Source organism: Mustelus asterias, chromosome 15 (assembly GCF_964213995.1).
Source record: "Mustelus asterias chromosome 15, sMusAst1.hap1.1, whole genome shotgun sequence".
Classification (NCBI taxonomy): Eukaryota; Metazoa; Chordata; class Chondrichthyes; order Carcharhiniformes; family Triakidae; genus Mustelus; species Mustelus asterias.
The window spans coordinates 98861833-98876019 of NC_135815.1; the positions used below are offsets into that span (position 1 = coordinate 98861833).

Below are 14187 nucleotides of genomic sequence, written 5' to 3' on the forward strand. Positions count from 1 at the left end.
GTGATTGCACCTTGGTCAAGTTAATAGCTCAATAAGCTCTTCCACCAACCACTGAAGCCCCTTTGCATTTTATACAGTACAGCTCTACTTCAAAAACAATTACTCTCAATTTTTAATAAATATATATGCAGCATAATAAATTCTTGCTCTTATCTGGAAGCAGATGTTGTTTATAATTTCTTCTTGGGTATAAAAGGAACACCTTTGGCTGTTTTAAAAAAGGGACTTTTCAAACGGTCTTGAGGTGGAAGATCGAACAGACTAAAATCAAACTCAGTTTGCGTTTTATTGCAATTGTTGTTCAAAAGAGGTGCAGCAAACATCTGGGCGAAGGGGGAAGTCCAAACATCTGCTGACCAACTTTATGTTAACAGTAAGATAAAAGCACAATGCTGCGGATGCTGGAATCTGATACAAAAACAGAAAATGCTGGAAAATCTCAGCAGGTCTGACAGCATCTGTGGAGAGAGAACACAGCCAACGTGCAAACTCCATACAGTCACCCAAGCTGGGAATTGAACCCGGGTTCCTGGCGCTGTGAAGCAGCAGTGTGAACCACTGTGCCACCCCATCCTAGAGGGAGCAAAGTGCTCAGCTCCCTCCTGGATGCCTTTCCTCCAGTTCCGGCGGTCTTGGGCCAGGGATCCCAGGTGTCGGTAGGGATGTTGCACTTTTCCAAGGAGGCTTTGAGGGTGTCCCTGAAGTGTTTTGTCTACCCTCCAGGGGCTCACTTGCCATGTTGAAACTTCGGGCAGTGTATATTTTGGGAGTCTCGTGTCAGGCATGCGGACGATGTGATCTGCCCGACCAGCAAATGGATAAACTATCCACTATTGCTGTATCTTCTTGTCACTGATTAGCCTCATGATGCTTATTTCACTTCCCCAGAATAGCCCCAATATTTATAAAATTTATTGAACAAATTTCCTAGATACAACCATAATGTCAAATTAATTTCGTTAACAAATGCCAAGCTGTTTAAAATTGATGTATGAGGCTCTTTTCATTGGTAATTCTGCATTTATAAAGTTCATTTTGTCAAATGTCTTCCCAACCTATTTAATTAAACACCACCATTTAGCAATTAACATCCGTTAATCTATTTGATGTCATAGTGCAAATTAATCATCTACTTTAATTTTATTCATTTTTTCAATTCTAACACTGTCCCATCATCATCTTCCGCCTCTCCCCAACTATCTGCTCATTTGTTACAATCATGCCCTGTTGACCTCTTTTTACCATTTAGGACATTGTCTACCTATCCTGTTTTCCATCTTCTCTGACCTCTTCCTCAACTCATTTTAGTCATCTTTATAATCTCCTTTCCCTCTCTATGTCCTACCCTTCCGTAGTATGGAAAATCCCTCCAAATACTTGCGTCACAGGTTCCAATGACATAGCTGCTTCTGCGAGACTCCAACCCTACTCTGAGACCCTCCAGCAGCCTCTCACTTCCCTCGAGTTCTAACTCTCCCCTCTTGACCCATCACTGGACTCTATTCCTCCTTCATTTATTCCTGCTAAAATTGTTCTTCCTCACTCTACCAGCCCCTACCATGCACCAGGGTACTTTTTTTTATTCATTCAGGGGATGTAGGCTTTATTGGCTGGGTCAGCGTTTGTTGCCCATCCCTAATAGAATGGAGTGGCTTGCTAGGCCATTTCAGAGGACATTTTAAGAGTCAAACACATTCAGACTAGATGAATTTCCTGGTTAGTTAGATTTCACATTAGTGAACCAGATGGATTTTTTACGACAATTGACAATAGTTTCATGGTCCTCGGTAGACTTTTAATTCCAGATTTTAAAAATTTAATTCAAATTTCACCATCTGCATAGTGGGATTCGAACCTCGGTCTTCAGAGCATTGTCCTGGATCTCTGGATTACAAGTCCAGTGACAATACCATTGCAGCACTGGCTTCTCTAATCTACTCCTACCCTCTCCTTGCCCCTTATCTTTAGTCTTACCTCAGCTGTTGCCCGAGTGCTAACCTTCCTTGGGTTGAAGATTGCATGTGGTCTTAGCTTTTCATAAGAGATTGGCTAGTATGATGGGCTGAACAGCCTCCTTCTGTGCCGTACTATACTGCAAGAACATTTCTCAAATGGATGAAAAATTTATGTGGTGTCTTCCAATTTTTTCAAAATAAATACTGCTCACATTTTCTAGCTTATTCTTCTATTATGTCCTTGCCAAGGGGCTTCACTTCAAAGAAGAAATGATAGTGAAGCAAGGAACCTTTGATGATTCTAATATCAGAAATAACATCTTGAATGCCTTTTTAAAAATATCTTCAGGCTCTCCTGATGAACTGTCACTAAGCTTCAGGTCAGAATGGAATCTGAGCGGGGGCACACAATATATATATAAACGGAGAAAAGAAAAAAAAAAGTACATCCATAAAACATTACATGTCATGTCCGTTTGCTGTTCACAGTCAGCTCCTGGGTATATATATTTGGCAAGTGTGTGAATAATGCAAATGGCCAAAAGACTTGCTGTAATAAAAACTCTTTTTAAGGTGGAACTTAATTCAAGTTCGCGACCATTAAGTGACCTCGGTTGAAATACTTTTCACTCCAAGGCACAAATTATATTTCCTGGCCAGAATACTGATTTTATACACACGACTATCCTCCACTCACTGCACCTTTCTGATTTTAATCGAGGTGTTTCAGAGACTTTTAAAAATATACCCTGTAGACTTTTTGCGCGGTTTAAGTAGATTTTGTTTGCTAAGTAAATCAACTAATAGACTTCATGCTGCGAACTCCAGTCCACCTCCAACTCATTGACTGACACACCAGTTTCAATGGACACTCCGGTATTTTAACTGTAGTTGTGAAAGAAGTTAAAAACTTTGAAAACTCAACGATTATTCTCAACCATGTAAGGAATCAGGACAACACGGTGACACAGTAGTCAGCACTGTTGCCTCATAGCACCAGGGACCCGGGTTCTATTCCCGGCTTGGGTCACTGTCTGTGTGGAGTTTGCAAGTTCTCCCCGTGTCTGCGTGGGTTTCCTCCGGGTGCTCTGGTTTCCTCCCACATTCCAAAGATGTGCGGGTTAGGTAGATTGGCCATGCTAAATTGGCTCTGCTAAATTGCCCCTTAGTGTCAAGAGGGACTAGCTAAGGTAAATGCATGGAGCTATGGGGATAGGGCCTGAGTGGGATTGTGGGCAGTGCAATCTCGATGGGCCGAATGGCCTCCTTCTGCACTCTAGGGATTCTATGACTCAATGATCAGGACACTGTCCCTTTAGAAAATTCGCATCAGATGACCTTTTTATATTCCATTGCATCTAATATTTTGCTTTGTGTTTGAGTTTAGGAGAAGTCAAGTCCCACAATCAGCGAAAAGTTTGTAATATCTATTTGTAAATAAGAGAACTCCAAGTCCTCAGGTTGGAATTCTATATGTGAAAATTGGATTTGCTTTCCAGAAAAGAAAAGAACACACTCTTGGGATATAATCTGATAAATTCCATAACTAGCTCCACTTCCACACAATTAGTGGTATAACAATAGTGTAGAGACCAGTGGTGACTGAGACTAGACCTTCAGGATAACCTCAGCACAATACAGTAGTGTTCATATCAGCCTCAGCTCTCAAGGCACCAAGGTTTAGTAAAAACCATGCCAACTCTTGAGAGGAAATTGCCTCGAGGTCAGTCTCTCGAGGAATTCTTGGCATATTGGTTCATCTAGCTGCCACTGCAGGAAAAGATAAGCTGCTTTTGAATTGGAATCTGCTCTTCTTTGGAATGAAAGAAGAAGAATGTTGCACTGTCCAATTTGAATGAGGATCAGCCCTAGGGTAGAACACAATGTATGAACACATAGACAGTAGCAAAATCAATGGTTTTCTTTGAATAGGGTTCAGAAATAACTCCTACCTTTCTTCAATAAACACCAGCGAGAACAGCTCTCTAAAATTGAACAAAGTCCTTTGTTAAATAAACTAAAAGATTCCTGACCTTAATTACCATAGAGAACAAAAAGAGGCAGACTATCTCCAAACTCAATGAAGTGCACATTCAAATTCATTATAAAATATACATAAAGTGTTGAGCTACTTAACCAATCATGAACACTGACAATACCTCCATGTAAATTGTCCTAAACTCAAATCAAAATGACAATCGTTTTCACAATTCAATTTCAAATGTGGATGGTTCAGCATTGTGATAAAAATTACTCTGCCTCCATCCCCACATTGAAGGAAACAAGAATTAATTGTTACAGCACAGAAGGTGGACATTCAGCCTATTGGGTTTGCACCAGCTCTCCGAATGAGCAATTAGCGATACTCGCCCTGCCTTCTCCCTGCATATCTTTCCTTTTCAGATCACAGTTTAATTCCCTTTTGAATGCATCGATTGAACCTGCCTCCACCACTCTCTCAGGCAGCGCATTCTGGATCATCCCACTGTATATATATGTGTGTGTGTGTGCACGTGTGTGTGAGAGAGAGAGAGAGAGAGAGAGAAAGAAAGCTTTTCCTCCATATCGCTTTTGCTTCTTTTGTCAATTATTTTAAATCTGTGCCTATTGTTTCTGATCCTTTCATAAGTGGGAACAGTTTTTCCCCATCTACTCTGTGCAGACTCCTCATGATTTTAAAGTTTTTAAAAGTTTATTTATTAGTCACAAGTAAGGCTTACATTAACACTGCAATGAAGTTACTGTGAAAATCCCCTAGTCACCACAGTCCGGCGCCTGCTTGGGTCAATGTATCTAACCAGCACGTTCTTCAAACTGTGGGAGGAAACCAGAGCACCTGGAGGAAATCCACACAGACACGGGGAGAACGTGCAAACTCCACACAGACAGTGACCCAAGCCGGGAATCAAACCCACGTCCCTGGCGCTGTGAGGCAGCAGTGCTAACCCCACTATATGCCACCGTACCGCCCACCTCTTGTCAAATCACCTTTCAGCCTTCTCTTAGAGGCACAGAGGTTTACAGGATGGAAACAGGCCCTTTGGCCTAACTTGTCCATGCTGCCCATTTCCTTTTTTTAAATCACTAAGCTAATCCCAATTGCTCACGTTTGACCCATAACCCTCTATACCCATCTTACCCATGTAACTGTGTAAATGCTTTTTAAAAGACCAAATTGTACTCGTCTCTACTATTGCCACTGGCAGCTTGTTCCAGCCATTCACCACCTTGTGTGTGAAAAAATTGCCCCTCTGGACCCTTTTGTATCTCTCCTCTCTCACCTTAAACCTATGCCCTCTAGTTTTAGACACCCCTACCTTTGGGAAAAGATAGAAACATAGAAAAACTATAGCACAAAACAGGCCCTTCGGCCCCACAAGTTGTGCCGAACATATCCCTACCTTTTAGGTCTACCTATAACCCTCCATCCTATTAAGTCCCATGTACTCATCCAGGAGTCTCTTAAAAGACCCTATTGAGTTTGCCTCCACCACCACTGACGGCAGCCGATTCCACTCGCTCATCTCCCTCTGTGTGAAAAACTTCCCCCTAACATTTCCCCTGTACCTACCCCCCAGCACCTTAAACCTGTGTCCTCTCGTAGCAGCCATTTCCACCTTGGGAAAAAGCCTCTGAGAGTCCACCCGATCTATGCCTCTCAACATCTTATATACCTCTATTAAGTCTCCTCTCATCCTACGTCTCTCCAAGGAGAAAAGACCGAGCTCCCTCAGCCTATCCTCATAAGGCATGCCACTCAATCCAGGCAACAGCCTTGCAAATCTCCTCTGCACCCTTTCAATCTTTTCCACATCCTTCCTGTAATGAGGCGACCAGAACTGAGCACAGTACTCCAAGTGGGGTCTGACGAGGGTCTTATATAGCTGCATCATTATCCCCGGACTCCTAAACTCAATCCCATGATTGATAAAGGCCAGCACACCATACGCCTTCTTAATCACCTCCTCCACCTGCGAGGCCGATTTTAGAGTCCTATGGACCCGGACCCCAAGGTCCTTCTGATCCTCTACTGTACTATGAGTCTTTCCCTTTATATTGTACTCCTTCATCCCATTTGACCTGCCAAAATGGACCACTACGCATTTATCTGGGTTGAAGTCCATCTGCCACTTCTCCGCCCAGTCTTGCATCCTATCTATGTCCCTCTGTAACTTCTGACATCCCTCCAGACTATCCACAACCCCACCAACCTTCGTGTCGTCGGCAAACTTACCAACCCATCCCTCCACTTCCTCATCCAAGTCATTTATGAAAATGACAAACAGCAAGGGTCCCAGAACAGATCCCTGGGGCACACCACTGGTGACCGACCTCCATTTAGAAAAAGATCCATCTATACCCACTCTCTGCCTCCTTTGGGCAAGCCAGTTCTGGATCCATAGGGCAGCAGCCGCTTGGATCCCATGCCCTCTCACTTTTTCTAGAAGCCTTGCATGGGGGACCTTATCGAACGCCTTGCTAAAATCCATATAAACCACATCTACCGCTTTCCCTTCGTCAATGTGTTTAGTCACATTTTCGAAGAACTCCACCAGGCTCGTAATGCACGATCTGCCTTTGACAAAGCCATGCTGAGTATTCTTGAGCATACTGAACCTCTCTAAATGCTCATAAATCTTGTCCCTCAGGATCTTCTCCATCAGCTTACCAACCACTGAGGTTAGACTGAGGTTAGGTCGGTAATTTCCTGGGCTATCCCTATTCCCCTTCTTGAAGATGTTTAACTATCTACCTTATCTATGCCCCTCATTATTTTATAGACCTCTAAGATCACTCCTAAGCCTCCCACGCTCCAGGGAAAAAAGTCCCAGTCTATCCAACCTCTCCTTATAACTCAATCCATCAAGTCCCGGTAGCATCCTAGTAAATCTTTTCTGCACTCTTTCTAGTTTAATAATATCCTTTTTATAATAGGGTGACCAGAACTGTACACAGTATTCCAAGTGTGGCCATACCAATGTCTTGTACAACAAGACGTCCCACTCCTGTATTTGATGTTCTGATCAATGAAACCAAACATGCCGAATGCCTTCTTCACCACCCTGTCCACCTTTGACTCCACTTTCGAGGAGTTATGAAATTGTACTCCCAGGTCTCTTTGTTCTATAACTCTCCCCAATGTCCTACCATTAACTGAGTAAGTCCTGCCCTGGTTCAATCTACCAAAAGGCATCACCTCACATTTATCGAAATTAAACTCCATCTGCCATTCATCAGCCCACTGGCCCAACTGACTAAGCTCCCATTGCAATCCTAGATAACCTTCTTCACGGTCCTCTATGCCACCAATCTTGGTGTCATCTGCAAACTTATTAACCATGTTTCCTAAATTCTTATCCAAATCATTAATATAAATGACAAATAGCAGTGGACCCAGCACTGATCCCTGAGGCACACCGCTGGTCACAGGCCTCCAGTTTGAAAAACAACCCTCTACAGCCACCTTCTGACAAGAAGCCAATTTTTAATCCAATTAATCTCATGCAACAACCTACCATGCAGTACATTGTCAAAGACCTTGCTAAAGTCCATGAAGATAACATCGACTGCACTGCCCTCATCTATCTTCTTGGTTACCCATTCAAACTCAATCAATCAAATTCGAGGGACATGATTTTCCACTCACAAAGCTATGCTCACTGTCCCTCGTCAGCCCTTGCCTCTCTAAATGCCTGTAGATCCTGTCTCTCAGAATACCTTCTAACAACTTACCCACTACAGATGGTAGGCTCACCGGCCTTTAGTTCCCAGGCTTTTCCTTGCAGCCCTTCTTAAATAAAGGCACAATATTTGCTGCCCTCCAATCTTCAGGCACCTCACCTGTAGCTGTCAATGATTCAAATATCTCTGTTAGGGGATCCACAATTTCCTCCCTAGCCTCCCACAATGTTGTGGGACATACTTCATCAGGTCCCAGGCATTTATCTATCTTGATGCACTTCCAGCACCTCCTTCTCTTTAATATGTACACTCAAGACATCACTATTTATTTCCCCAAGTTCTCTAACATCCATTCCTTTCTCAACAGTAAATACTGATGAGAAATATTCAGTTCAGATCTTACTCATCCTTTGTGGATCCACACATAGATGACCTTGTTGATCCTTAAAAGGCCCTACTCTTTCCTTAGTTACTCTTTGGCCCTTTATGTATTTGTAGAAGCGTTTTGGATTCTCCTTTGCCTTATCTGTCTTCTCCAAAGAAAATAAAGAATGCTTCTCCAATCTACCTTCAGAACCGAGTTCCTCATCCCTGTTTGAGAATCTAATCTACTTGTCACTTAGTTATAACAGGACCCCAAATCTCAGAGGCACCTCGTGTTGTATTTAGCAACACCAGGTTGCTCCTTTTAATATTCCAGTCAAACATCTGTGGCAGCACACACATTAAATCAAAGGGTATAGATGCGCCAATCTCTATACATCATCCTGTTGCTGATTCTTTGGTCTTCTCTATTCCACTGTTAGTTCTCATCTTTGATACTTCTTTCTTGTCTTTTTGCTTCTTTCTGCTCTGTTTAATTGGCAATTACTGCTCCAATGTACTCCACAAAGCGCCTGGTGATTGCCCGAGGTCATGAAAGGTGCTGCATAAATATAACGGTCTTCTCTTCAAACGCAGCAACTTCACAAAACCCACAGAGAGGTGAAAGGACGAATTGCTATTTGCATAGAGCAGCGCAAACGATCTCGTAACTTGTGGTGACTCAAGCCGGAGCGAGGCAACTTCTTGCAAGCTGTGCCCAGCACCCCTTCTAATTCTATGCTTCTAAAACTTTATTCTAACTCTTTTAAACTTTCTAACAATCTCATTAAGTTGATCTTTCTCTACACCCTAGCTATGACTGTAACACTACATTCTGCACTCTCGTTTCCTTCTCGATGAATGGTATGCTTTGTATAATGCGCAAGAAACAATACTTTTCACTGTATACTAATACATGTGGCAATAATAAATCAAATCAAATATCTTATCCTCACCACATGTTGTTTCATAATTTACACATTAAAAATGGTGAGCACTATTAAATTCACCCTCATATTTTGGCTGTGAATTCTGAGCCAATATATATCGATTGATTTTCATTACATTAATTGTGGTCAAGTGTGGAAAGACAAGTTGTTTCCTCATTTGCATTTACTTGTATTAGGGTGTGATTGGACTCTCCTTTGTCTGAAATTCCTATTTATTTTTTGTTCATTAGCGCTAGGGGAATGAATTATTTGCATTGTCAGGCTGCGTCAAGATCAAGCATTCCCATTTCAGAGTGTACAACCAAAAATCAGCGTAAGGCTTCTATTCTGTATCCAAAATGTGCGCCACTCTCACCTCAGAATAGCGACTGGCTAAAATGATTTATTCATTCTATTTTATCTTTGACTGTTCTCTACTTTTTATTTCTTTATTGTCTCTTTATTTTTCTTTCCCCCCACTCTTTTCCTCTATTTTATCCCCCTTTCCTTACCTTTTCTCAATTTTACCTCTCTCCCACCCATCTCCCCCCACATCTTCATCTGTCACAGTTTACCCTCTGATTTCAGCTTCTCTGCCTTTTGGCCATTCACACCTTCTATTCTCTCTATGGACTGCCATTAGCAGCCTTTCCCCTGGTTTTTGTGGCTATGACTCATCTTTCATTCCCTCCCCCTGCAGTATAAATATCTCCCACTTTCTATGCCTTTTAGCTTTGTCAAAGGGTCACCTGGACTCGAAACGTCAGCTATTTTCTCTCCTTACAGATGCTGCCAGACCTGCTGAGATTTTCCAGCGTTTTCTCTTTTGGTTACACCTGACTGGCAATGTTTTCACTTCCTGCATCAACCATGCTGTGTCCCCTGCCTACAAATGCCACAATAGCTTCATGCCGTAAGAGACCGATTGTGAGAACTGCATTGGGCCAGCAAAAATAAAACTTATTTCAAGTGGAGACAACAATTATAGTCAAAATGACGGAGACACTGGGCTCTCCTGTTCCTGTATTGCCATTGCGGTACAGAGAGGTTGCCATGTTAGATTGAGGAAATCTCATACATGTTCTGCATGTCATGCCAACTTGCATTTATACAAGCAGTGTAGTGAAATGTCCCAAGGTGTGTCCCAGGAACAATTAAGAAGCATATATAATGTTTGGTGAAATGCCTGCAGTGATTAGGATTTACAGGCAAGTCATTGCTAGCCTCAGTAAGTTCTCATGTTGCAGTCTAGAAAAATTAAAAGTACTGACTCAATGTGTTATGTATGCCAGCTTTGCTCGTCCTTCCCTATACGGAATGGAAGTGAAAGAAGCTTTTTAGATGCCGGAGTTCTTAAAAATGCTCTTTAAAAAGAAACCAGCACAAGTGGTTTATTTTGTGCGCAATATTAATGTTCCTATTTCCCCCTTAATTTTGATAATTGATTTCTCATTTAGTTCAAAAATATTGGGAGATTTAAAACTCCTGCGAATGTTTGTTTTTAAAGTGCTTGAAATGCTGTTAGCTCACAGGTTCGGAAATGCAGGATGAAAACTGAATGTTGGCGATCAGGAGACTCAAAAGTCACATGTGCAGACTGTCAGGGCGGTACGGTGGCACTGTGGTTAGCACTGCTGCCTCACAGTGCCACGGACCCGGGTTCAATTCCCGACTTGGTCACTGTCTATGTGAAGTTCCACATGTTCTCCCCGTGTCTGTATGGGTTTCCTCTGGATGCTCCGGTTTCCTCCCACAGACTGAAAGACGTGCTGATTAGGTGCATTGACCCGAACAGGCTTTGGAATGTGGTGACTCGGGGAATTTCACAGTAACTTAATTGCAGTGTTAATGTAAGCCTACTGTGACACTAATAAATAACCTTTAACTTTTGTCACACACTTACCTGTCGAGGACCAAGGGCAAATGTCTCATTTCCTGTGAATCAGCTGGGTGTCATCTGCGGCAACCACACCCTGCAGGCAAACTGCAGCACAGGGACAGTGCTTCCCTTAGCTACTATGCATGTGGTTCCCAGTGTAACATCCACTAATGTGCTGCTCACAGAATAAACAGGCACCTGATACATGGTCTACAATGTCACAGAATCAGCATGCCTGCGCTGCCTTTATCAAATGACCACCTTCGAAATCAAAGTACCACTTTCTTCAGTCAATTAAATCCGTGCTCTCTGGTTATCAACCCTTCAGCCAACAGCTTCCCTTCACCCATCCTACCTCCTTTCCCCCTACATAGCATGGTGCACAAGTGTCCAATGTCACCAAAGCGCTGAACTTCCCAAAGTAAACCGGATAAATGATGGCTGCCCTGCATGCCAGGTAGCCTCCATGGTTGTGTTAGCAGCTTAATGCGAAGAGTCCTTTGCAAGATCGAGGATGGAAAGGACTTCTATTCTAAGTTTTATCTGCAATGTGAGTCTTGCTGAAGTGTGGGTATACACAAGATGCAGTTACAAGGTTGGGGCAGATCCGAACATACACCACGCAAGCACATGCAACAGGTTAAAAGACGTCTTGCAGAATGACCTTGCCGGGATTCTTACAGTATGCCAACGTCCTCTCCATTTCGTCCCAGGTGCTGCACACAAAGCAAACAGCATTCATCCCATGTGACCAGGAAACACTGGAAATACTCAGCAGGTCTGGCAGCATCTGCGGAGAGAGAAACGGAGTTAACGTTTCAGGTTGGTGATGATCCCTCGTTCTGATGAAGCTTCATCATCACTGACTCGAAACTTTAACTCTTGTTTCTCTCTCCACAGATGCTGCCAGATCTGCTGAGTCTTTCCAGCACTATTTGTTTTCAATTTCAGATTCTGAGCATCTGCAGGGTTTTGCTTTTGTATTCATCCTGTTTTTCCCTTCTGCCAGACATGATGTAGTGCTTTCTGGTAGAGAAGCTGCCCTCCTACTCAGTTCAGAAAGAAGTTTATCTACTGCCTCTAACATCAAACAGAGGGTTGGGATCTGTGGCACATTGTTCATTGCCCACAGATTTAGTTAAATAGCCAATTTTGGATTTGCATCTTGTCAAACCACTTTTCTTGTCTCCTTCTCACTTATAAAAGCTGAAATAATATTTGTCCCCTATTGTCAGGCTTTATCATTAATTTTGCACATCCTTTTAACTTTGAGATGATCAGAATTTGATCAACCCCCAATAAAAGTAGCTGTCATTTCAAAGCCAAATCCACACAGTTTCAAGTTTATTAGTGTCACAAGTTACATTAACACTACAATGAAGTTACTGGGAAAATCCCCAGTCGCCACACTCCGGTGCCTGTTCGGGTACACTGAGGGAGAATTTAGCATGGCCAACGCACCCTAACCAGCACGTCTTTTGGACTGTGGGAGGAAACCAGAGCACCCGGAGGAAACCCACGCAGACACGGGGATAACGTGCAGACCCCACAAAGACAGTGACCCAAGCCGGGAATCGAACTCAGGCCCCTGGCGTCTGAGGCAGCAGTGCCAACCACTGTGCCACCCCCCCACCCCTCCCAACAGGGAACTTTTACTAATAATTAAAATAAGCCCAGTCATTCTAAAGTGCTCAGCCATTCGTAGCACAAATTTTGCTCATCTTGCAAAGTTAGATCCTATATAGGGCATACTCTTAACATTATAAAACCACGCCAATTCATTCACATTAACCTTTTTTATATTCATTCGTGGGACATGGGAGTAGCTGGCTGGCTAGCGTTTATTGCCCAGTAGTAATGAACTCAACTCAGTAAATTAATTGGCGCTCTCCATGTGAATCACAAAGCACCCATACAGATCACACTTGCCATCCGAGAAATGTCAACATGAATACAGGATCAATTTAAATGTAAAAGGCAGAGACAATGGTTCCACATCGCTAACAATATGGAGCTGTGGGGATTGTGGTTGTAAAGCCATCACCAAATCTCACAAGTAAATGAGACGCTGGGGAATTAACTTGGAAGGAGTAAGCTGTTGAAGTCTCTGGTGAGAAAACAGTGCATCATTATGTTGAACCTCAGTAGGATGTTAGAAACTGTATTAAATGTATATCAACAACCTATATTTAATGGGTCTTTAAGGTCTCAAATATGGTCCAATACTATGAAAACAAAGGTTTTATTTTATTTTTTTACCTCGCATCCAAAACAGCACATATTTTGGAAAATTATTTGATTTGTCACGTATTATTATACAGTGAAAAGTATTGTTTCTTGCACGCTATCCAGTCATAGCGGTAATACCACTAGGCCATCGCCTGCAAGCTCTCCTTGCATACATAACGAAAAACCTAAAACATCAAATTGACAATTTTTCAATGATTCAGATGTTGAATGGGGCATGTGCGGGTTGTTACTGAACAATGAAAACCACCCAAAACTGGTTGTTTTCTTTAATCTTGGAATGAATTTTTCTTCAGTTACATCACTCCAATGGTCACAGGGTGGCGACTGTACCAAATGCAAAATGTCACTGAAACAAGTGAGATGCCTCCTCATTGGGGTTTGAGTATATTGTCGAGAGAGAATCGAAGGAGCTCTGAACTGAAAAAGGGGAGGCGATGGCCTAGTGGTATTATTGCTAGACTATTAATCCAGAAACTCAGCTAATGTTCTGGGGACCCGGGTTCGAATCCCGCCACGGCAGGTGGTGGAATTTGAATTCAATAAAAAGTATTTGGAATTAAGAATCTACTGATGGCCACGAAACCATTGTCGCAAAAAAACCATCCGGTTCACTAATGTCCTTCAAGGAAGGAAATCTGCCGACCTTACCTTGTCTGGCCTACCTGTGACTCCAGAGCCACAGCAATGTGGTTGACTCTCAACTGCCCTCCGAAATGGCCCAGCAAGCCACTCAGTCCAAGGGTAATTAGGGAGGGATAATAAATGCTGGCCAGCCAGTGACGCCCACATCCCATGAACAAATAAATAAAATATACTGCCGTACCTGACCTGGGACCATTTGGTGCTAACGCTAGCTTTCATTCCAAAGAACGATCATTAGTCATAAACTGTGATAAAACTCCTTCACAACCAAATCACGTTTGGAGAGCTAGAGGTTACTCTCAACCGCGATGCTAAGTGGTGATGAGTTGAGTTGATGTAGCCGTCAAAATGGTGACATAGTTGAAAGCCGTAATTAGAATTTTACAGGTTTGGACAGAAAAGTAAAACGTGGCCTGATACTTCAGAAACCCATTAACGTTTTAGTTATTTTTGACTGAATTTTTCTGAAGTGAAATTAATTTGATTT

At 42.6% G+C, this 14187-nt stretch overlaps 1 protein-coding gene across 4 annotated transcripts in view; it reads right to left on the bottom strand.

Moving 5' to 3' along the window:
• Nucleotides 1-14187, bottom strand: part of kif16ba (kinesin family member 16Ba) — a 154643-nt gene that overhangs the window by 16541 nt on the left and 123915 nt on the right. The window contains exon 26 of one of the 4 annotated variants that reach the window (XM_078230382.1): nucleotides 3903-3940. The exons of the other annotated variants lie outside the window; for them this stretch is intronic. Within the exon in view, the coding sequence (XP_078086508.1) occupies nucleotides 3914-3940 (27 nt within the window). The 3' untranslated portion in view covers nucleotides 3903-3913. Of the gene's footprint in view, nucleotides 1-3902; nucleotides 3941-14187 lie in introns of those variants that run through there. 4 annotated transcript variants of the gene reach the window in all.